Genomic DNA, 25528 nt, shown 5'->3' on the forward strand with positions numbered 1-25528 from the left:
CTCTCTCCACCTCCCCATATCCAGCCTCAGGGCCAGGTGCTCTCTCCACCTCCCCATATCCAGCCTCAGGGCCAGGTGCTCTCTCCACCTCCCCACATCAAGCTTTTCTATCTTTCTCTCTGTATTGGCTTCATCTCTTCTCTCTCATGACCTCCTTCTTGGTTCATTTATTTTTTCTGAACCCTCATAACTTTGGCTTCACATAGTTAAACACTGTTTCTAGAATTTCTTTATATACTATGACTTTAAGTCCTATCCCCTTAGGAATTTAAATTTCTATTTAAAATTCCTGAGAAAGAAAGAATATGATTGGGTCTAATTCTTCTTTTTGAGCCAGGTCATAGAAGGGACCCACACTGCCTTAACCAGATGTCTGCTTCCATTCTCATCTCCTGTGATCTTGAGAGTCTTGGATATAAAACATGGTTTCCTGGGTTCACCCCTTCAGTAGAGATATGGATAGGAAAAAAAAAAAACCCAACAATGTCGTTTTTCAGGTTGAATGATATATGTAGTTTAAAAAAGTTTAAAGAAGGGCGTTTTCAACCACAGCAAATGCCACAGCATTGTCAATGAAGAGTCCTTTAGATTTGGTGATATGGACACCTACTGAGGGACGGGGCAGTTTCTGGGAGGGAGGGATACGGGGTTGCTGTGAACTGCTGGTGAAGAAGAGAAGGAAGTTAAGACATAGAATTATGGCTTTCCCTCACTCAGGATCTTGACTATAAATTTTATAATAATAAAAGAAGGAGAAGTGTAGATACAGGTTACAGAATGATAGTTGTCCCATTTTTGCTCTTTTGAATCATGTCTTTTATTATTTTAGGTATTGGACCTTGTTCTAGTATAGCAAGATGAGTCTGGACTTAGGAGCACAAATAACATAAATATCCTTTAAAAAAGGAGGAGAAATGAAATCTTTTTACATGAGACTGTGGGGAGGGAAGGAGTGGATGTGGGTAATTTGTAGAAAAGCATGATGCTGGCAAAAGACACTGAAGCCTACTCTGCAAAGTCTTTCTTCCCTCATTCCCTTCCTTCCCTTCCCTTCCCTTCCCTTCCCTTCCCTTCCCTGATAATCTAGGGCTCCAAAAGATAGTGAGGGAATCACAAAGTGATTCTATAGAAATCAAGTGCAGGCTAATTGTCCTGGTCCTTTAAGACTGAGCAAGCTCTGTTGTTTGAGTGTAGCTTACCAGGCTAAGTCAGGCTGCTGACAGACTTATTTCACAATGCATCTTTCTTGAGAGCCATCTATGATGCTGACCTGTTTACAGGGTTTTCAGTCTTGCACTGTAGGTCAGCCTATGCAGCTTGCATTCTGCCTCTCAATCCAGCCATGGCTGTGGTGTTATGGGCTACTTAAGGGATATACAAGAATTTGCTTATTCTGTCTCATTATACAAATAAGGAAACTGAGACCTAGAGAGATGAAGTGACTTGTGTAGGGTTTTATACCTTTATACCTTTCTGGCAGAAATAGAACAGCAGTTTCCCAACTCAAGTCTTAATGTTACAATTTTTCATTTTTTGGGACATTTTCCCACTAATATCCTGCCAATATCCACTATATCTGCATAACCAAGAGTTCTGCCTTTGAAGTAGACCAACAAGCCAGCATCTTAATCTAAGTCAGGTTCTAGTACGCTTTTGTTTATCCTGGTACAGGCTGCCCGTTATAGAGAATCACAACATGGGATCTGAAGCAAACCTTATCTATCACAGATCTTTATCCAGGTCCTTAATTTTTAAAAATATTTTTTAAAAATAACAAACTGTAGCGGTAGTTGCTAAGATTTTGTAGCAAATGCTTCCTCTTGGGAAACAATGACATAATGAAATATAATGAAAGGATGTGAAGAAAAGAGAAACCTGATACACTATTGGTTGAAATGTATATTAATACAACCATTATGAAAAATAGTATGGAAGTTACTAGGAAAACTAAAAAGAGAATTACTGTATGATCCAAAAATTCCATTTTAAGCACACATGCAAAGAAAATGAAATCAGGACGTAGAAGAAATCAGTATGTTCACTGCAGCACAATAGCCAAGAATGGAAGCAACCTAACTGTCAATTAAATGATGAATGGAAAAAAATATGTGGTCTATATACACAAGGGAACAGTATTCAGCCCCGCGAAGAAGGAAATCCTGTCAATTGTGACGACGTGAATGAATCTGAAGGACATCATGGCCAATGATATAAGCCATGCACAGAGATGCTAAGTGAAATAAGCCAGGTGCAGAGACAAATACGGTGTGATCGCGTCCGTGTGTGGAATTCTAAACAGCTCAACTCATAAATGGAGAGTAGAATCGGGTGGGGCAACAGGAGGATGGGGAAAGGGGACATGTTTGACAAAGGGCACGAAGTTGCATTTAGACAGAAGGAATACATTTTAATGGTCTGCCGTACAGCATAGTGATCACAGTTAATAATAAGTACATTTTAACTGTTCTCACCACAAAAAAATAGTTGAGGTGAATAATATGTTAATTAGCTTAATTTAGTCTTTCCTCTATGTGTACATATATCAAAGCATCACATGTGCTCCATAAATATGTATAATAATTATGTGTAAATCAAAAACAAAACATTTAATAAAAACAAAAACAGAATACAATGGAGGCACTAAACAGAGAGGCTGTGATTCCTTGTAAACCCAAATAAGATGGCAGGTCACTTCATCCGCAGAGCAGGTTGTCTGACAGAGTGATGTATTTCCAATTATAGGAGTTGTAAACATTTCATACATGCCAAGTGAGTGCCTAACAGTTTTGATATCCGAGCAGTTGTCTATTTACAAGGTCCCCTTCCATGAAGAATATGTTCTCTGCATTCCTCCCCACATGCCAGAAGCAAGGCAACTTGTTGGAGCAAAATCAAAGATGACTAGCCATCTTGGCAAGCGTGGAGCTACTGTCTCAGAATCTAGAGGCTTATCAGTGTTTGGTGCCCTCCTGTTTTAAAGTGACCAAGCCACAGGTGAGTGGCCTTCCAAGTGTCTATATAGATTAAAACCAAACAAAGAGCACTGGTCTTGAAGTTGGAAAACCTGGGTCACCTTGGGCAAATCATGCATATTTCACTGAGTTACCCAGTAGAGCAGGAATATTTTACTTACAATGATATAGTTATACCAAAATGCCATGGAGGTTTAGAGGCAGGAAAAATCAAGCCTGATAAGGTTAGTTGGGGATAATGACAACTGAGGTGAGTCTGGAAATGTGACGGCAGCACAGCAGGATGACGTCAGGGAAAAGCATTTGACTTGGACTAAGTGTGCAGCATCTAGTGCCTGGTCTCAGGTGGTCATTAAACCCCTTACCGTAGAGGCAGAAAGTGACCATCAGACGCATCTCAGGGCTTCTATTTGAGTCACCAACTCTCAGGAGTAATCCTTCTCAAATGGACATGCCCCTCCAATGACCGAGCTCTCCCTTGCTCTTCCCTCTGCACTGCTGTTTTTCCTCCTTTTCACTCATTTCCCCACGGCTGGGAGCCTTTCTACTGAGGTCCTTTGGAAATCATGATTTACAAAAAAACCAAGTATCCTATGCCATCAGCCTTTCACCAAACACCCTGAAGCATGGCTAGCTCTGAAGGCAGTGCTTCCCCTGGCATTTTCCAATGCAGGATGCTTACTGTCTATCCTAACATGGGCCGTGAGGAGAAGCTGGGAGGCTGAAAAGGGGATAGCCTTCTTCTCAATCCCCGTTGTACTCCTCACTCCTCCTCCTTGATTCCTCACTCTTGAATTCAAGGACTTCATCTGAGGATGTGAGCCAGCTACAGCAGTTGCCATTACTTTCCTTTTACTAAATTCTCAGTAATATTTGGCATTTGTCCATCATTAACTGATGTTATTTTCTTCTGAATAACATTTTTTCCAAGCACTTCTCTCTGTCTAGATAGACTTCTGCAATAACCACCTGAACATTCATAACTTAACTATTTATAGATCTTGAGGTCAAACTTCCCTATGGGTTCTAAGTTGCATATCTTTTACCTGGTGCTCCACAGTCACAATATATCCAAAATTGAACATTAATTTTCTTAACTCCCAGGCAACCCCTTGGCCCTTTGACCAGCTTAGAAGTTCTGCCTCAGTAAAGGGCTGTACTAGGCAGCTCGCCACCCAAACTGGACACTTAGCATGTATCCCAGACTTTATTCTCTTCTCTCCTATGATATGTATCAATCTGTAGCCACATCATAATAATTTAACCTCCTCGACTTCTCTCATAGTGTTTTTCTTCTCTATTTCTATTTCTTCTGTTGTAATCCAGGCATTTCACTTTCATTTAGGTTTCTAACATAGGCTCGTAACTGCTGTCCCAGCCTCCTTCTCAGTTCTACTCCAATCCATCCTCAAATCTGCAGTGTGACTTTTCTAAAGTAGAAATATAATCATATCACTCCTTAAAATCCTTCAATGAATTCTATGGCTTGAAAGGAAACCTACCTGTTCAACATAGCAGTCAAGATCCTCCATGTCTAGGACTCTGCCAGCCTCTAAGTCTATCTCTATTCTCACCAAACACATTGATCTACTTTTTTTTTTTTTTAACTTTTTAATTTTGAAACAGAGTCTCACTATGTCACCCTTGCTAGAGTGCTGTGGCGTCACACTCACAGCAACCTCAAACTCTTGGGCTTAAGCGATTCTCTTGCCTCAGTCTCCCAAGTAGCTGGGACTATAGGCATCCACTGCAATGCCTGGCTATTTTTTGGTTGTAGTTGTCATTGTTGTTTGGCAGGTCTGGGATGGGTACAAACCACCAGCTCTGGTATGTGGCTGGCACCCTAGTCTTTGAGCCCCATTGGTGTCATGCTATTTCCTGGTTTTGTAATACTTTTTGCTAATCATTATGAAGATATTTCTACATTCAAGACTCTATACTAATTATCTATTCCTTCTCACAACTTTATGTAGCCAATTACTATTTTTCCCCCAGATGAAATATGAGGAAAATGAGACACAAATAAGATAGGTACCTGACCAAGTTCACACAGCCAGCAAGGGACAAAAGTGGAATTTTAACTCTGTCAGTCTCTTTAAAGCCTATACTTTTAATGACTATTTATAGAACTAAGTGGTACCCCCTGTTCTGTATGTTTCTTCCTTCTCTCTTTACTTAGCTTACCTCATCCACCTAATCTGGCTTCTGCTTCTGTCACATCTCTGAAAAATCTCTCATAAAAACTATCAAAGATGAACTCAAAAGGCAATTTTTGAATCGTCTTTTTACTTTGTCTCTCAAATGCTTTCAACCATGGGTCTTTCCACAGGCCTGACCCATGTGTCCCTTGGTTTATGGGATGACATCTCTTGTTCTTCACGCTTTATCCTTGGATGTACTTCTCTAGTCTTCATCGTTTATCCTTCTCTACAGAGCTGTCATACTGGAATTATTCCAGATTCACTCCTAGTCTCCCCATTCTTCTCTCCCCATGCTTTTCACCCAAATGATCTCATCCACACCCTAGCTTCAATTTCCACATATATGTTGATGACTTTTAAACTTGTATCTAAGTTCCCCTTTTGTGACACAGACCGCTTTAGACCAGTGCTTCTTGAACACTGTTTATCTCAAAAGCATCATGAACTCAACACATCCAAAATAGAATTTTTGTTTCCCCCCCAAATATTGTCCATCTAGATGCCTTAGCATATCTTTCATCTAGTCAAACAATCTAGAAACTATGACACCCATCAATCAAAGAGAACTAAGAACATACCCATCATCCTGGTTAGATTTCACTTAATGCAGCTGGGAAGAATGCACTCCACAGGAATCATGGGTTGTCCCAGTACAAAGAAGTCTGTAGAAGCTTCTTATAGGATTTAGCTAATTTTGAGAAAGGTGATACAGTGCTCAGCTTTAATTTTGCAGTATAAAAATTGAAGCACATATCTATTCTTATTTCAAACAGAAAATTCAAAATCAATTTATATATGATTTTACTGGTATACATATTTTACTTCACTTTCATAATGAAATGTTTTTAGATTTCTGTCTAAGAAAGATATATATTTTACCCATTTACAAAAACAGTTCCTCAATGGCAGACCCACACATTTAGAGGCAGGGTATCATCAACTGCTTGAGGTTTATAGAATTATGTGTCCAGTAGTATCTTGCTTTTCTCAAAAGGAAACAAAAAATAGAAAAAGCCTAACACAGAAGACCCTCAAATAATCAACAGAGTAAGATGGTAGTGGTTAGACTCTTAAGGCAGAATGCCTGAATTTAAATCCTGATTCTACCATTCAATCGCTCTGCCTACTCCTACTGAGAACAAGGTACTTGACCTGTCTGTATCTCACTTTCCTAAAGCAGATATAATATATTAATAGACCTTTACTCTTTTGATTGTTGTGAGGATTAAGTAAGCTAATAAATATAAAGTGCTTAGAACAGCACCTAGCACAGAGTAGGCACTCAGTAAGTATTTAGTTGGCATTATGATAATCCATCATGTCATTTGGAGTTTTACCAACCTTTTAAAAATTGAGTAGTTGCCAAGGACACTGTGTGTGTATAAAAGAAATATAAACTTGGAGTCACCTCTACAATTTTTTAAACAGATCTAGCCACTCAAGAAGACTCCTTCAGAGAGAGCTGCTCAGTTTCCAGCACACTTGAGAATATGAATCTGGAATTATGTTAACATATTGGAACTTTCCATGGAGTCTGAAGAATGGTGAAAATGCAATTTGAATAGACTTTCAAAACTGTCAAAAAAATTGATGATATATTCCTGCTTGCCAAGAAAGGGGGTAGGCAACACCTTTCAGCTGAGTGTAAGAGGCCAGTAAAAAATGGACATTCTGAGGGGAATTTCATAAAATCTGTAGCTAAAGTGGTTCCATTCTTCTATTGCTCTCAAGCTGGCCACTTTTGACATCTAACTATTAACTAATGTAGGTACACGGAGTAAAAGTTTTTTATTATGACATCTGGTAAAATTGAGCTTCTGTGTCTGTTGATAATATCATTTATCCTAAATGCTTTTTGCTTTTATTTGATTAAAGGTGGTCTCCTTGAGGGCAGAGAAAATAGTTTACAACACAGATTAAGTTATAGGTTATTTTTTTTTTTAATTTCAGGTTGTGAGGATACAAATAACCAGTCACAGTTTTGGAATTTGTTAAGTAGAGTTCCTCTTATAGCTGTGTTCCACACCCCAAAGGTGTGCTAAACACTCCAACCTTGTGGCCTTTAAGTGGGAGACCCCCATACCTCCTCCAATCTCCTGTCCCTTATTTGTCCTTCCCCCCAACTTGAACAGAATTAAATTTTTCTCCTATGTGAGTGTGTGTTAGATCATCTACTGGATTCATAATAAAATTGAATACATTGGATATGTGCCTTCCCATTCTTGTGATACTTTACTAAGAGTATATTTTAACTCCATCCAGGTTGATACAAAAGATATAAAATTGCCATCTTTTCTTATAGCTGAATAGTATTTCATGATATAGATATACCATGGCTTATCAATCCATTCTTGAACTGGGGGCATTTAGGTTGTTTGTAAATTGAGTTGAAATAAACATTTGAGTGCAAATGTCTTTATAATAAAATGATTTGTTTTTCTTCTGGGTAGACGCTGAGTAGTGGGATTGCGGAGTCAAAGCAGAAATCTAATTCGAGTTCTTTTAGGACTCTCCATGCTTTTCTCCAAAGAGGTTGTATTAGTTTTCAGTTCCACTAACAGCGTAAAAGTGTCCCTCTCTCTCCACACACACCAGTATTTGCAATTTTGGGACTTTGTAATATGGGCTATTCTCACTGGGATTAAGTGATGTCTCAGGGAGGTTTTGATTTGTAGTTCTCTGATGATCAGGGTGATGAGCATTTTTTCACATGTTTATTAGCCATTCATCTGTTTTCCTCAGAGAAGGTTCTGTTCATGCTTCTTGCTCAGTGATACATGGGATTTTTTGATGATTAATTTGAGTTCTCTGTAGATTCTACTTATCAACCCTTTGTCAGATTCATACCCTCGCAATATCTTTTCCTGTTGTGAAGGTTGTCTATTTGCTTTAATTGTTGTGTCCTTTGCTGTACAAAAGGTTTTAAGTTTAAATAAGTCTCATTTGTTTATTTTGTTGTTGAGATTGCCGATGAAGTCTTCATCATAAAATCTTTCCCAATCTGTCATCCTCAAGACACTTTCTTCTAGGATTTTTATCATTTCATGTCTTAGATTTAAATCTTTTGTCCGTCTTGAGTAGTGAAAGAGGTGGGTCTAATTTCAGTCTTTTACATGTGTTTATCCTGCTCTCCCAGCACCATTTTTCGAATAGGGATTCTTTTCCCCAGTATATGCTTCTGTTTACTTTATCAGAGATCAGATGGCTATAACAGACTGGTTTCATCTCTTGGTTACCTACTCAGTTCCATATGTCCATGTCTCTATTTTTGTGCCAGTATCATGCTGTTTTCATCATTGTGGACTTGTATTATAACCTAAAGTCTGGTAGAGCAATGCCAACAGCTTTTTTTTTTTTTTTTTTTTTATTACTAAGAACAGCCTTGGATATACAGGTTTTTCTCTGGTTGCATACAAAATGAAGTACCATATTTTTCATTTGGTATTTTAATGGTGATTGCATTAAATCTGTAGATTTGGGTGGTATAGACATTTTAACAATATTGATTCTTCTAAGCAAAGAGCATGGTATGTTCTTCCATTTGTTAATTTCTTCTGCTATTTCTTTTCTTAGGGTTTCATAATTCCTTTTATAGAGGTCCTTCACCTCTTTTGTTAGGTATATTCCTAGGTATTTCATTTTCTCTGAAGCTACTGTGAATGGAATTGTGTCTTTGAGTAGCTTCTCATCTGGGCTGTTATTGCCATATACAAAAGCTACTGATTTTGTGGACATTGATTTTATACCCTGAGATGTTGCTATATTTCTTGATTGCTTCCAGGAGTCCTGTGGTTGAGTTTCCGGGGTTCTCTAAGTATAAGATCATATTGTCAGCCGAGAATAGAAGTTTGAACTCCTTTGCTCCCATTTGGATGCCCTTTATTTCCTTCTCTTGCCTGATTGCACTGGCTAGAAATTCCAAAAATAGTAGTGGTGATAGAGAATATTCTTTTCCGCTTCCAGGTCTAAGTGGAAAGCTTTCAGTTTTGCTCTATTCAGTATGATATTAGCTGTAGGTTTGTTGTAGATGGCTTCAATCATTTTAAGAACTGTGCCACCTATACCTATATTCGTAAGTGTTCTTGTTAGAAAAGGATGCTGACTTTTATCAAATGGTTTTTCTGCATACATTGAGAGGATTATATGGTCTTTGTTTTTGCTTCTATTAATAAGGTGAATTAAATTTATGGAATTACGTCTGGTAAACCGTTAAGAACTGGCAGGGAGGGGGACCTCTTGTGACCTGGCCCAAGTAGAGAAAGTTGACCTGAGTGGAAAGGTGGGAAATGAAGAAGGACACACACGAGATGAGAGATAGGATGGTGTTGGGAGGACTGATACAGCTGACGGCTGCAGCCAACACCTGAACTGTGGGAACGGCTTTTTTACACAGTGTCTTAACAAGGTTGCATAAATCTCTACATGGGTAGAGATCAACCTTAAAGAGGAAGAACTGTGTGCTTGCCAATAACAAGGAAAAATGGTTGGGGGTCACTCCCTGAGCATTTCCTAGGCAGTGGGGGCCCTGCTCCCCACACTAAACCATCCTCGCATCCCTGGGATGAAGCCTACTTGATTGTGATACATATTTTTTTAATACGTAGCTATAATCTACTGGCTAAGACTTTATTATTTGTACATTGATATTGATTAGTGAAATTGATCTGTAGTTCTCCATTTTAGTTAGGTCCTTTCCTGGTTTTGGATCAGGGTAATGTTTGCTTCATAGAATGTGTGAACATTCCTTCTCAATGTTTTGGAATAGGTTCTTTAGCATAGGTACAAACTCATCTTTGAAGGTTTGATAGAATTCTGCTGTGAAGTCATCTGTTCCAGGGCTTTTTCTTTCTGTTGGGAGATTTTTTTTTAATTGATTCTTTAATTTCAGTGTTTCATATTGGTCTGTTCAAGAGGTCTATTTCTTCCTGGTTAAGTTTAGGGTGATTCCAGGTATTAATCTATTTCCTCCATGTTGCAAAATGTCTGAGGATAGAGTTTCTTATAGCAGTCAGAGATAATCACTTGTATGTTAGATGTATCTGTTGTTATTTTTTCTTTATTTTTGATGAGATTTTTAGAGATATTGCTTTTCTGTTTCTAGTTAATCTGGCCAAAGTTTTTTTTTTTTTTTTTTTTTTTATCAATTTTATCTTTTTTAAAGAATCAACTTTTTATTTCATTATTTTCTGAATGATGCTTTTGTTTTCAATTTCATTTATTTCTGATTTAATTTGGTTATTTCTTTTCTTCTGCTGGGTTGGGATTGGATTCCTCTTGTTTTTCTATTTCTTTAAGATGACTTGTTAGATTGTTGATGTGTTCTCTTTCAGTTTTTTTGGAGGTAGGCATCTAATGTGATACACTTCCCTCTTAGGACTGCTTTTGCAGTGTCTCACAGGTTTGGTAGCTTGTGTCTTCATTGTTATGGTCAAGGAAGTTAATGATTTCCATTTTTAATCTCTTCTTGATGCAACTGTCATTCGACATAAGGTTGTTCAGTTTTCAAGCCTTTTTGTGAGGATAAAAATTTTTGTTGGAGTTGAATTCTATCTTTGTTGCCTTGTGGTCTGAGAATATACAAGGTATAATATCAATTCTTTTGATACTTTTAAGGTTTGATTTGCAACCTAGGATATGATTTATTTTGAAGTATGTTCCATGAGCTGACAAGAAGAACATAGATTCCTTAGCTTTGGGATGGTGTGTTCTGTATATTTCTATTAAGCATAGTTGTTCCAGAGTCACATTTATGTCCCTACCTAGTAGGGTATTATAGGATATTATATTGCTCAGACCAATTAAGGTCTGTTTCATAAATCTGGAAGCATTTGAGTGCATAAATATTTAGAATTGAAATGTCTTCTTGTTGTATTGTTCCTTTGACCAATATGAAGTATCTATCTTTGTCTTTTTTGACTTTAGTTGCTTTTAATCCACTTGTATCTGAAAATAAGATCACAACCCTTTCTTTCTTATAATTTCCATTTGCTTGAAAAATTGTTTTCCATCTCTTCACCCTGAGTCTTACATTGTCCTTCAAGGCTAGGAGTCTTTCCTGCAGGTAGCACATGGATGGCTTATACTTTTTTATCTAATCAGCCAGCCTGTGCCTCTTCTATTTCTTTGAGGTATTCTTCCTCCTCTTCATGAATTCCTATTATTTGTATGTTTGTATGTTTCATGAAGTCCCATAATTCTCTGAGTGAAATTCTGCTTTCTCTCCCTTCTTTTCTGCTCCTTTAGCTTCGTGGGTTACCTCAAGAGCTTTATCCTCTAGCTCAGAGATTCTTTCTTCTCCATGCTCTAATCTGTCATTGATACTTTGTAGTGCATCGTTAAGTTCCCTGAATGATTTCTTTAAGTCCTTAAGCTCCACCATACCCTTCCTATAGTCTTCATATCTTTTGTCCATTTTTGGTTCTGTTTTTCCACTTTCTTGTCAATTTCTTTTATTGTTTTTGCCATCCATATTTTAAAATTCCCTTTCTGTCAATTCCATTAATTCTTTATGGGTGGACTCTTCTGCACTAGCTATCTCATGATCCCTTGGAGGGGTTGTTCTATTCTGGTTTTATATGTTACCAAAATTTTTCTGTTGGTTCCTCCTCATGTGTGTTTTCTTCTTGTTCATTTCCTTTCCATGTTTTTTCCTTCTTACTACCTCCTTCAGTTTAAATTATCTTGTCTCAGAGCTTAGGCTTTGAAGTGGCATTTTAGTATAAGGCCAAAAGGAAGATAAGGGTAAAGAGCGAGTAGGGAGAAAGAAGAGAAAAAGATAAAGAGAAAAAAAAAGAATGGGGCTTGGAAGGAAATTGAAGAAAAGGGAAGAAAAAGGACAGTGAGAGAGTGAGTGGTGGGAGAAATGGTTGTGTTCATCAGGGTGCTTTAACAAGACCTGAAGCTCTAGGGCTTTGGGAGATGGGGTGTGCAGGTCCCTCTAAGTCTGGTGGTCCTTTTCAGTCTGAGCAAAAGCAAGTCCCCCACCTCTGCCACATATAGAAAGAAAACAGCAATATGTCACAGTAGGGACTTACGAATACCTTTTTTCCAAAGGCCAAAGCTAGAAGGACACCTAAGACTATAAGTTGTGGCTCCCCTGAGTCAGTCCAGTGCCACGACCCTTCCAGCCAGACCAATGGTGTGAGCCCCTAGCCCTCAGAGAAAAGAAAATAATGAAAAGAAATTGACAGAAAATTAATAATTTATAAGATAAAGAAGATAAAAAATTAATAATTTTATAAGATAAAGAAGAATAAAAAGGGATAGCTTAGCTGATGTATGAGAAATTTAGGTGGGAAAGATAAGAAAACTAGAAAAAATTCTGCCAAAAGAGAGAGAAATGGGAGAAATAAAAAAGGAAGAAAGAACAAAAGGAAAACCATAACAAACATCAAGGAACCCTTGCTATTGAAAAAAGTAAAAGTGTTGAAATAAAAACACAACCAAACCAAAAGAAAAAAGAAACCCAACTAAACCAACCACTACCACCACAATAACAAAAGATAGAAGAAAAAGGAAAGAAAAAAAAAGAAAAAAATTGAATGAAGTAGCAAAAAATGTAAAACTATACATGTATATATATATACACATATATATTGATATATTTCCTGGAAATCAGGTGGCACTATGGTGTTAGGAGCTGGAGAACATGCCCTGGATTTTCTGTATATGAAGCCACTCTCTAGTTGCAAAGGAGACTGGATCTTGTCCTCCTGACTTCTTTGCCCTCAATCTGGATATGGCCTGTTTGGTCTGTCAGCATTCAGTTCCCATGGGCCTGAGGTCCCAATGTTCTTACCATACTTCCCAGGAGGCCCATCAGACAGTGTCCCCTGCCAACAAAGCAGCTCTCTCATGGAGTGCAGAGGCTGTTCAGCTCACCCCAAGGATGGCCAGTCAAGCTCAGCAGGTGTGGGTAAAGTATACCTCATTAGGATATACTCTTATGGAGTCGTTAAAAATGACCATCATGGCTCGGCACCTATAGCTCAACCGGCTAAGGCGCCAGCCACGTACACCTAAGGTGGCGGGTTCGAATCCCCAGCCCAGACCCGCCAAAACAACAATGACGGCTGCAACCAAAAATAGCCAGGCGTTGTGGCGGGCGCCTGTGGTCCCAGCTACTTGGGAGGCGGAGGCAGGAGACTCGCTGGAACCCAGGAGTTGGAGGTTGCTGTGAGCTGTAATGCCACGGCACTCTACCCAGGGGGACAGCTTGAGGCTCTGTCTCAAAAAAAAAAAAAAAAAAAAATGACCATCATGAAGACACTGTAGAATCATGAAAAAATGTTTTATGATATATATTAAGCAAAAGAGGCAGAATATAAAATAATATGTTCACTGTTAAAGTAAATATAAATAATGTGTACATTTGGACCAAATGAAGATATATACTTGCTGATGGAAATATGAAAAACTTAACTATACTTTCTTATTTCTAACAAAAAGAGGAAGCATAAGGAGTTTTAAATGGTATGACCATATTATTTAAGAGTAAATTTCCTTACTTATTTCTTGTGGATTTGTAAAAATAAAAGCCTGTACATTATGGCAATTTGAATTATAGCCCAGTAATCTGACTTATTTGCACGAATAGATTCACTTAAAATTTTCTTGATTTCTTATAATTCTGTGTAAATTCTAATGTCAACTTATTTGCTAACCTTTATTAATATGAAAAGAACTCATGGGTGAAAAGATAATCATATCAGAGATAAACTGATTTTCAAAGAAAAAGCATAGTATATGGTGGAGAGTCCACCAAAAAATATAAAGGTTTTTTGGCTAGGAGCTATTAATCATACTTGTAATCCTAGTGACTGAAGAGGCTGAGACAGGAGGACAGCTTGAGGCCAGGAGTTCAAGACCATCCTGGGCAAGAAACACAAGATATATTCTCTGAAAAAATAAAAATTAGTCCAAGCATGGTGGTGAATGCCTACAGTCCCAGGTACTTGGCAGGGTGAGGCAGGAGTGCTTGATCCCAGGAGTTTGAGGCTGCAATGAACTATGATAATGTCACTGCTCTCCAGCCTGGGTGACAAAGTATGACTCTTTGTAAAAAATAAAATTTGTGTGTGGGTGTATATATATATATTCCTTTTAAATATTTATGTTTTCTGAATCACAATATAGTATAAGTTAGAGTTTTCAGTACATATGTAGATAATACTTAACATTTCAAAAAATTAAAACATTTTAATTTAAAAGCTTTTTAAAAATTTTAAAAATATTTTATTTTTAAAATGGACAGGTAAAATTGTATGTTATTTCCTGCAAACAACTTGATGATTTGTATATATCTACTTAATACATACAAAATGACTAAATCTAACAAATTACAGTGTGCATCACTTCACAGTTGTCACTTTTGTAGTGATAAAACTTTACTTCCACTCTCTTAGCATTTTTCAATACAATATATTGTTAACTATAGTCACCACATAGTACATTAGATATCCTAAAGTTCTTCCTCCTATCTACCTAAAATTTTGTGTGCTTTGAAGGACATACTCTTATCCGCATCCTCCAAAAAACTAGCCTCTGTTAACCACCTACTTATAGGAGGCCAACTTTTTAAGTTCCACATACAATGAGATATGGTATTTGTCTTGCGTGCCTGCTTATTTCACTTAATATAATGTTCTCCACGTTCATCCATATTATTGCGAATGACAAGATTTTCCACTCTTTTGAAGGCTTAACAGTATTCCATTGTGTATATATACCACATTTTCTTTCTCCACTCATCCACTGATGGAATCCTGGGTTGATCCTATATCTTGGCTATTGAAAGCAATGCTGCAATAAACATAGAAATGCAAATATTTCTTTGACATACTGATTTCTATTTTGGATATATATCTGGTAGTAGGACTGCTAGATCACTGATCAAAAACAGTTCTGTCTGTATATATTTTTGAGGAATCTCCATGTTGTTTTTCATAAATGGCTCTGGTAATTTACATTTCACCAACAGTGTGTGACAGTTCTTTTTTCTTCATATTCTAGTTATTGTTTGTCTTTTCTAATGCATATAAGATGATATCTCATTGTGGCTTTGATTTGTATTTTACTGATGATTAGTTATATGGAGCATTTTTTTAAACATACCTGTTGGCTATTTGTATGCTTTATTTTGAAAAATTCCTATTTGTGCTTTCTATCCATAAAAAAAAAATCAGTTTACTATAAGGGTACATATGGTTAGGTTACAGTGTTTGTTATTTGTATGATAGGGTCCAAGTTGCAGTTGAGCCCTTCAGCATATTACTTTCAAAGGGAAAAACCTTAGAGTGACAGTCAACTTTTCTGCAAAAATTTTAGAAGCCAGAAAAATGTGATTTCCCATCTTTAATCTGTTTAAACAAAGCAACTTTCAGCTTGAGTATTCTGTATCTTGTTAAACTAAGTTTCATATCTGATGGAGAAATCAAGTCTTTTACAGCCAAGCAAACATTTTGCCATTTTTTTTTTATTAAATCATAGCTGTGTACAGTAATGCAATTATGGGGTACAATGAGCTGGTATTATATACAATTTGAAATACTTCCATCAAACTGGTTAACATAGCCTTCACCGCATTTTTCTTAATTATTGTGTTAAGACATTTATATTCTACACTTAGTAGATTTAACTTGTACCCTTGTAAAATGCACTGTAGATACTGTTGTGTGTCCAGCTTTGTTCTTTAAACTCAATACTTCCATGTCTATTCAGGATCTTTTGTGTTTCTTTACATATTTTAGGATTGTTTATTCTAATTCTATGAAAAATGTCATTGATCTTTCTTAGAAATTATACTAGATGTGTACTTTGCTATAGATCTTATGGAAATTTTAACAATATTAATTCTTCTAATCCGAAAACATAGGATATCTTTCTATTTAATCTTCTATTTAATCTTTGTCTTCTTCAATTTCTTTCATCGGTATTTTACAGGTTTTAGTGAAGAGATCTTTTATCTCCTTGGTTAAATTTATTCCCAACACAGTTAAATTTACTCCCAAGAACAAGAACCCTTCATACATTGACCATCTCCGTAAGTTGATCTAATTTTCATAGACAAGACATGCCTCACGTGTACTCAGTGGAAGACTGACCTCTCTATATTGACCACCTCTGTAAGTTGTATCTTGACCAGTTGGACTGTGACATACAATATTAATTTACCCTCTACAACTTAACTAGTTAAGTCCACTCTACAGCAAGAGTTAGAATGTGTGGGCTTTGCTCCTTATATAATTTTTTCTTTACTATAAGTTCTTTTTTCATGTTTTATTATTACTACATGTTGGATCAGACCTAACATCCTACTGTTTATCACAAGTTCTGGAAGATTTTTTTCAATGTGAGGACTGGTTTTGGATGTTACTTGCAAATTGTAGGTATATCACACAATTAGTGAAAAATTATATTGTTAATTGACACATTATGGTCCAAAGTAAAGAACTCAAAGAGCTGACAGTGAAGGAAAAGGTTGATCTTCTACGCTTTTTGGAAAGCAGCAGCCAAAGTAAGAGTGGAACATTTTGGTGTTAGCAAAACCACAGTTAGTGATCTCAGAAATGTAAACATAAGTACTTAGAGAGAGATTGTAAAGAAAGTGGAAACCTACCATGTAAAAGGAGGAAAATTTCCCTCAATGAAGTCAGTGAAGCCACATTAAGCTGGTCCAAGCAAATGAGGGCAGTTAGCTCCTAAATCTCTGGCAGATAATTCAAGACGGTGTTAAAAAATTTGCATAGAAATTGGGGGTAGCAGATTTCCAAGCATCAAGTGTTGGCTTGAGAAATTTCAACTGTGATATAAGATGTCCCAGGAAGTCTTATGCTATGAATCCAATAAAGTTCCAGTAAAAGGAAGAGTTCATCAAAAAGTTCCCAGACTTTGCCAGAGTCTTCAAAGATGACATCTTTAACACTGACAAGTGCAAACTCTTTTTCAAGGTGATGCTGGACAGGATCCTCATCATGGAGGGTGACAAATGTAAGAATGGAAAACTTTCCAAAGAAATGTTTCATACTTCTGTTTTGCCCTGGCTTGGCTGGAGAGAAACTAAAGCCCTTAGTGACTGGTAAGTTGGCAAAGCCACACGCATTCAAGAACCTAAAGCCTGGAAGACCTCCCATCACTTGGAGATCAAACAAATGTTCATGGATGATTGGTGCCCTATTTGAGGAGTGGGTAAGGATTTAATCCATTTGGGGAGAAAAAACAGTCTATTCTACTGACAGTAGAAAACTGTCCTAGCCATCTGCAAGAGAATCATCTCACAACATGACATTGAAATTTCTGCCTCCAAACCTGACCTCAAAAATCTAACTTCTTCCAAGACATTGTCAAAACACTTAAAATGTACTATCAATCCCAGCTCCTGAAGTGGGTCACGATTAAGACACAAACCTGTGGTCCACCTGTGGAAGCAGCTTCTTCCGCTGATTCAGTTCATGCTTTGGATTAGTTATGCTGGGAATCAAGTTCAGCCAGGAACAATACAGAAGTGTTTCAAGAACACTGGATTTGTTAAAACCTGAGAGCACTGATGTTGTGGCTCTATCAGACAGTCAACTTTCTGTGGCAGAATTTGCCATGTAAGCCTGAAGCCTGAGGCTGAGTGGTTTGGCCTGGAGTGGGAGTGCGTCCAAAGGTGCAGTCCACAGGTACTAGTCTTGAGTACGGTGTTGTGGAGATCTGTCCAGAGCTACTTTTACTGTGGTACATCCTGTGTTGGAGTCCTAGCCAAAGTCCTATGCTTACTTCTCTCTCTTCCCCCCAGCACACAGTATCTCTCTCTAGACTGTGCTGCCTAGGGTTGGGTAAGGGGTGATGCAAGGAATGTAAATTTGTCCTTTCTACCCTTTACAGTGTGTCTTTTCTGATTATTTTGCTACAGTCAGCTACTTTCATATTTCACCTGGCTTTCTCAGATCTTTGGAAGGTATTTTGGTATGTGCACAGTTGTTCAAATTGTTGCTTCTAGGTAGCAAAAATTCTAGAGAGTCATCCTCATCTTTCTCTATCACAGTTCAGATCATTTTCATATTAAGTTTTACTTTCAAGTTAAATATTCTATATCATAATTAAAATGTATAATCATAGTCAATTATGAAAATGCCGAATATTTCAAAATCAGAATTTATTAATATTCTCTTGAAGTAAGGCCTGTTAAAGAACGTCAGCTGAAGGCAGAAGGCCCTGAAAAATACTGATCTGATCATCTTTTTATTTGGAAAGACTTTGGAAAGGACTAAGGAGAGGGAACTCTAATCTTAAATACAGACTTCTTGAGTATGAATTGAAATGTAGGTCCACTTAGCAGTAGGTGCCCTTGAAACTCGCATGCTCCTCAATATTGGAATGCAGCAGCTGCTATGGAACCTGGCAAAGCTCTCTGTTCTTGTGCATAAAATCCTCTCAGAGCAGCTACTTTCTTCAGGTTATATTTCTTAAATGTTGGGCACTTAGGGATCTCCTTAAAATGCTAATTCTGATTGAGTTAATCATAGTAGAAAGTATAATTTTCTGTTTTGAACAAGCTCCCAGGTGATAGTGATGCTGTTGATCCCTATCCCTAGATTGCACTTTTGAGTGAGTTCACTTGAGACAAAGTGGTGATATGGGGAGTTCTCTGCTTAATCTTTGTTCTTCATTTTATTTCTATGACTGGAAGCTAAACTTTAGACAAGGAAGCATGAGATTGGATTTCAGTGAAAAAGAAGTGTTACTGTATAATGGAATAATTTCTTATAATTTGTTAGTCGAGAAAGATCAGTATCAATACCCAGAAATATAGTCTATAACTGTAGAATATAACTGTTGAAGTCTTAAGCATTGTTATATGCCTATCCGTGTTTTGGAATGCCCATATCATGATATGTGGGCATCCGTGTAGGTCAATCATTTTGAAAATTTGCTTTGGAATTTTCAAATGTCATTTATAAGTAGATCTTATAAAATCTCTTACTTGATCTTTTGGTGACCTTTGGATATATGACAAGTAAAATGCTAAAGTATTCAGTATTTAATAATTACTAAATATCTGTAGATTTAATTTTAGAAACTAAAGATTAAAAATTAAAGTTAAAGTTAATATCTTGTGTGGGAAGTTTCTTGGTTTCCTTTGATCCTCATGTTGTAATTAACGCCATTATTAGTGTTCAATTCTTTCAAAAGTGGCTTCATGAGATGAAACTTTAAATCCCAACGTTTTGATTATAACTTATCATATGAGATAACAAAACTTAATTATGAAATATATTACCTGAAGTAATAAAACTATATTTGGATTGAGATTTTTATCCCTAAATTAATTTTTAAACCTGTGAACAGTGAGAAGAATGATTTCTTAAATACATTTTTATGAGAACACATTTCTATGGAAAGTACATTTCCATTTTTTGGTTTGTTTTGAATATAGTATTAGGCATTAATTCTTTAGTCTACCAAAGATTAGAAACCATAAAGCTAGATTAAAGGAATGAACAAAAGTCTATATGTAGATATTGAACAATTTGAATCATTATGCTTTCAAGAAAATAATTACATCCCTAGAATGAATAGAGAATGAATGAAATAGTCTAAAGTACTATTCTCTAGCTAGGTATCTAGCTTTAATTTTAATGATCTATATCACTAACGGATGTTACTAAATGAGTCTGTTGTTTAAACAATCTCTGAGGATTGAGATATGTTTACAACCACCCAGCACAATGTCCAGCTCGCTGAAGATGTTTATTGCAGTTTTGTTGAATTTGAGTAAGTCTTACCTGATCCCCAATCACATACATTGTGTTCTTTAAAAAGCTGCAGTGATTTGGTCTCCTGTTTCCTGTTCTTCTGTGATAGCATTTCTGTTTTGGTCCTAATAAACAGCTATCCTTTCCTTCTTATGTATTCACATTTTGTAGAGAGGTTAGGACCTAAAAATTAGGACACACATTAAGTATGTAGGTAATGTAACTTCACTGGGCTACTATGACCATCTTAATTTCTGTCTTATCACTTTATGTATGTTAACTAAATAAAGATTCATGAGATTTAGTTTTAATTTTCCTAAGAAAATAAAGGTAATGAGATTTTTGGTTGATATATCCTTGTTTCCTTATCTTAAAATTTGAACCTATGCTATTAATGGCAACAACTTTAATGAAATCCTTTCCTTTCCAAAATTTACAGCCAATATATTAGAATGAAAACACATTACCAATGGTCACATTAACAAAAGTAGACAGAAAAACTGTGCCTGAGATCTAAAATTTGAAACATTATTTTAAAATGTCAAACATGTTTATCTGCAAGATAATAATAGTATTTGCTAATGAGAGGAAAATTACCCAAGAAATAATTTATCTTGTGAAAGCTTTCGTTTGGTTCTTACGTTCTAAATCTTGACTCTCAAAAATCTGTAATTCTTCAGTATAGTATAACTTGCTGTTAGGGAATGACTTCCTGACACCTAGTATAAACTAGTTACGTGAATACAAATGTGGACTCTTGAAAGGCATTGTTTGTACACATACCAAAAATGTTTAACATTCTATATGTTAAAAGTGAACTCTCCTTTGCCTTCAATTTTATTTTCAGTTCTGTTTTTTTCAGTTAGTTTAAGTGGAAATAAAGTACATTTTTTTATGATTTAAAATCTGCGAGGCTTCCATTCACGAGGTTTAGCTGCACAGAATTATACTGTCTACTAAAATTAGAAATATTCTGATGCCACAGAATACCAGAAATGTTATTACTTGTATAAGCAAATGCTATCCATAATTGTTTTCTTTCCCTTGAAACATGCTACATCAGCTGTTTGTTTGTTTGTTTTGAAACAGAGTCTCATTTTCTTGCCCTCAGTAGAGTGCCATGGCATCACAGCAACCTCAACTCTTGGGCACAAGCAATCCTCCTGCCTCAGCCTCCCAAGTAGCTGGGACAGTAGGTGCCGCTAAAATGCCTGGCTATTTTTAGAGATGGTCTGGCACTGGCTTAGGCTGGTCTCAAACTCCTGAGCTCAACCAATCCACCTGCCTTAATCTCCCAGAGTGCTAGGATTATAGGTGTGAGCCACCGTGCCTGGCCTACTTGAGTATATTTTATACTTGATACAAAACCACCATTTAGATCAAGCCTGTTTCCTAAAGGAGCTGCAGCAGTATTAGAAGACTGATTTCTTCCCTGAGAGGGCAGCCAACTTAGAATACACAGTTAGTTCAACATGATTAGCAGATGCACACAAAATTCCACATTGACCAGATAGAAAGCAAAGTGGTGATTTATAGGCTGGAATTTGCATGCTTATTTTTCTAAAATTCAGCATGTTCATTACTGTCTCAGTGTAAGTAAAGGCTTCTCCTCCCATGAGATTTTAATACTTGCTACATTATTCTAAGCTGAAATGTGTCAGCTCTTTATTGTATATTGGAAAATTCTAATTAAAATGATGTAATTTAAAAAATAGGTCTTCCACTGACTAAACATCTGCAAACTAAACAAGGCAATCCACTGAGATAAATACAGGAGCTAACACATATGACTGATTAAATTTGCTATGAACTCTACTATCTGTAACAATGATTTTTATCCAATAATGAAATCCACTTTTAAATTTCCCAGAACTTGAATGGGAAACTTAAAAATCCGTTTGTAAGTTGATTAGAATTTAGAACACATTTGTCCTACAAAATCAGTGTTATAATATGATTAGGCTCTCATTTCTGTCCCTCCAGGACTTTTAACAAACACAACAATTACTTTTATATTATGCATTGTGCATCAGGAATTAAGTGCTTTAGGCAAAGAACTGGAACTATGTTCTTCGGCATGCTGAGCTATTGTGTCCAAGAACTGAAATCACCTGTGTCCACATGATTTGTGCTATAGGAAAACATCAACAAATTACTTCACTGACTGTTTTGTGAAATGCACATATATTACTTAATCTGAAACAATCTTCTCACCTTGTCAAATAGTTCACTTATCAAGCAATAGTTTGCTTATCAAGACTTGATTTCAAGTCCGTTGCATTGCTATATATACTCATCCTGAACTCTTATGTCATGAACTTTTTCAAATCCCAGTCTGCTTTCCATCTTTGAGCTCAAATCTTCAAATCCTATAAATATCCTCCCTTAGCCCCACTTCAGAGACACTTTTAAGACTGTGAACGCTAAGTCCTGTGCTACTGCAGTAAATACTAATAAGCTTAGCTCACTTTATTAACAGTTTCTTTGGAGGTATTTCAGGAAGTTCAATAACACATTCATTCATTTAATCCTCATAACCTTATGAATAGTTCTATTCTTAGGCTCTTTTTACAGATGACAAAACTGAGGCACATTAGTTAAGTGACTTACCCTAACACATGATTTAACTCACAGGCATTTAAACTCTGATACTAGTATTACTGAGTCCATCTTCCTCTTGTATATCGATCTTTAGACATCCAGAATAATTTTATATCCAGAGCTTCTCAGCCCTGAGCTTAACAACTGTAACTACTGTATTAGTAATTTAATTGTTTATACTTCCCCCTGGACAGTAAATTCTTGGAAGACAGGGTATATGTTGTTTTTGTCTCCATACTGCCAATGTCTAGATAGAATCTGACAAATGGTAGGCATTCAATAATTGTTTATAAAAAGAATCTGAAAGGAAATCCCATCTTACATATGAGGCTCTGCGATGTCTTAAGGGTCTTGCTTTAGCTCACCAGAATAACTGTTAGAACTGGTGCTGATGCCAGTATACCGCATTCTTTACCTAAACTGTAAACTAGTTCTCAAAGAGCAGTTCTTATGAGACCAGAGTCTACAAACACTGTAACTGGATTCATGTGCATAAAGCTGTAGTCTTGATAAAATCTTCTATTTCTTTGCTTCCTACTGAAATTTTACCATCTCAGTACGATCATACAGGTGCTCTTATGTTGATTTGATGCTTGAGTTATATATTTAACTGATTAATATAAATGGAAAACATTGATAAGTACAGTTTCTGACAATTGTTTAGAAGATAGAGAAGTCACTATAAAGATTTCTTGTTGAAGAAACAGTTGTAATTCACTTCTCTATACTAAATAGTAAAGCTTTTATCATAAAGATAAATTAATAGTATATAAACATTTGGATACCAGAGAAGGATTTTAAAATTTTATATAGAAATTAAAATTAAGAAAGAAAAAAATGTAGGCTAGACAGGTATTTTGCTTCTGCTGAGACAGTTACTCACATAGCAAATGTTTGGAGGAAAACAGAGCATGGCAAAACAAAAAGGCAAGTTAGCAAGAAATAACGCAAAACACAAACAGAAACCAGAGGGGATCCTCAGCCAAACAGTATGGAACATGACAAATCAACTCTTAGTCTGTGGTTCTGTTTCTTCTGGCTTTCAATCACTGCTACTGGCTGCTAAAACCCTTGAAAGTTGATGGGGACCCTTACGCTAAATAAATCAGGTTCATAACGGAAGCTGCTCATCAATGCTGACATTCCGAACGGGGGAGCAGCCAAACATGCTGCGTATCCTAATGCGTATCCTAATGTGATGCCACAGAAAACACAACACTAACCCTGAAGTATTTTAGCCATAAGGCGAAACAAACAAACAAACAACAACGAGAATCTAATCAAGTTTCTAATCTAACAGCTTACAGCAAACACTTCAGACGGGTGGATGTATTAAATGACTCTGTGAAGGCATAATGAGATAAATCCAGAAGCAGAAAATTCTGTAAGATAAATAACCTGGTTTCTTAAAAAAAAAAAAAAACAAAGCTGGTATGAAATAAAAAACAAAAGGGAAACTGTTATATGGTATATTAAAAACAACTTAAGAGAAGTATCGACCAAATGCAAGTGTGTTAACTTTGTTTGCATTCCAAATTGAAGAAACTTTGAAGCCAATTGCAGATACTGAACGGGGACAATAAAAATAAAATCCTTAACTGTTAGAAATAGATACTAAAATATTTATAACAGTAACAAATTCCAGCTGGGGTGTGTGTGTGCAGCACGTGCTTGTGCATGTTCATGTGTGTAGAGATAACAGGATTGGTGAATAACTGGTGACGTGTGTGATGAGTACACAAGGATTCCTCGTATTTTACTCTCCATTTCTGGGTATGTTTGAAATTTTTCAGAATATACAACTTAAAAATGGCATATTTTTCTGGCACAGGCAGTCCCTATTTTACAGACAAGATATGTTCTTGAAAACATCTTTAGGTTGGATTTGTATATAACACAGATCCCTGATGAACAGAGCACATATGGTATTAATAATAATATTATAATGGCTCAGATGTGCTAATCATACAGTGTAAGACTGTAACAATACCCTTGTACTGTAAAAAGTTACAGAAACTATCGTGCTTTCTTACAATCTAAGTAGAACATAAAAACAAACTTATATAAAAAGTTTAGATAGGAGATAGGAGAAATTTCAACAAAGAATACTAAGGTTAACACTCACCGAATGCTACATCAACACTAGGCTTATAGGACTATTATGCTTATTTTGATCTTCTAACCAAATCAATAATAACCTTTCCATTTCCATAACTAGTCCACTATCCTGCTTGGTAAAAACTGATGTTTTCATTGGAGCACTTTTGTGTGTTCCATTATTTTCACTTTATCCATTATAATTATTCTGATAATCAAGTGACAGAAACCTCATGCTTTCTCAGTGTATGATGGCATTTGGCCTGACTCCTACTGCTTAATTATTTCTGCTTTTATTTTCATTGTAATAACCTTTCTCTTTGCTTCAGGCTCACCTGGACTTGCAGTGGACTTTCTCTTTGGAGGCATGGTCATAATGGCAAACCCAGACTCGCAAAACTGAATTAAAATGTTAAGACAAGAGTGATGCTGTGCAGAAGCAACCAGATAAACAGGGAGACCAGCCACTAGCCTAAAGATGCTGCACCAGCGATCACTTACACCATATGTGTTTGTTTACATGCATAGAAGACACCAGTTCTCAAATGATTAATTTATTTAATTATAAATTATCCTTATGGGGATCCTTGGGAGCCCATTCATAAGTATGGAACACCATAAATTGGGTCATTCATAATCTGGTGACTACTTACATTGTACTAGCCATATAAAGAATCTAATCATTTATATATGTGTTGGCTGCAAAGTCAATATTTACATTACAATCCAAAGCAAAATAATTATTCTTCTCATCTGTGCATAGACTCCAAAATTTTTTAAAAAAAGGTTTTTGTTATTTTTGCCTTGGAAAATTTTATAGTCTTTTTAGTTGAGCATCAAAGCAGCTTTAGCTCCGCTGTTCATCTCTTCTGTGTGCATTAGAAACCTCAAGGTTTGCTAATGAAAGCAACTTGTTCCA

At 36.4% G+C, this 25528-nt stretch overlaps 1 protein-coding gene across 3 annotated transcripts in view; it reads right to left on the reverse strand.

Annotated features, from left to right (window-relative positions):
• Nucleotides 1-25528, reverse strand: part of METTL25 (methyltransferase like 25) — a 128734-nt gene that overhangs the window by 12014 nt on the left and 91192 nt on the right. Inside the window, exons 12-13 of one of the 3 annotated variants that reach the window (XR_002771637.1) lie at nt 19942-20094; nt 5757-5861 (exon numbers count right to left, since the gene is read on the reverse strand). Coding sequence is in view for 1 of the 3 variants with exons in the window: in XM_023509345.1 (XP_023365113.1) it covers nt 20062-20094 (33 nt within the window). In the remaining 2 variants the exon portion in view is untranslated. Of the gene's footprint in view, nt 1-5756; nt 5862-19892; nt 20095-25528 lie in introns of those variants that run through there. The other 2 variants (XR_002771636.1, XM_023509345.1) reach the window with 2 other exon arrangements.

Source organism: Otolemur garnettii, unplaced genomic scaffold (genome assembly GCF_000181295.1).
Source record: "Otolemur garnettii isolate 467f Iridium unplaced genomic scaffold, OtoGar3 scaffold00007, whole genome shotgun sequence".
Taxonomy (NCBI): Eukaryota; Metazoa; Chordata; class Mammalia; order Primates; family Galagidae; genus Otolemur; species Otolemur garnettii.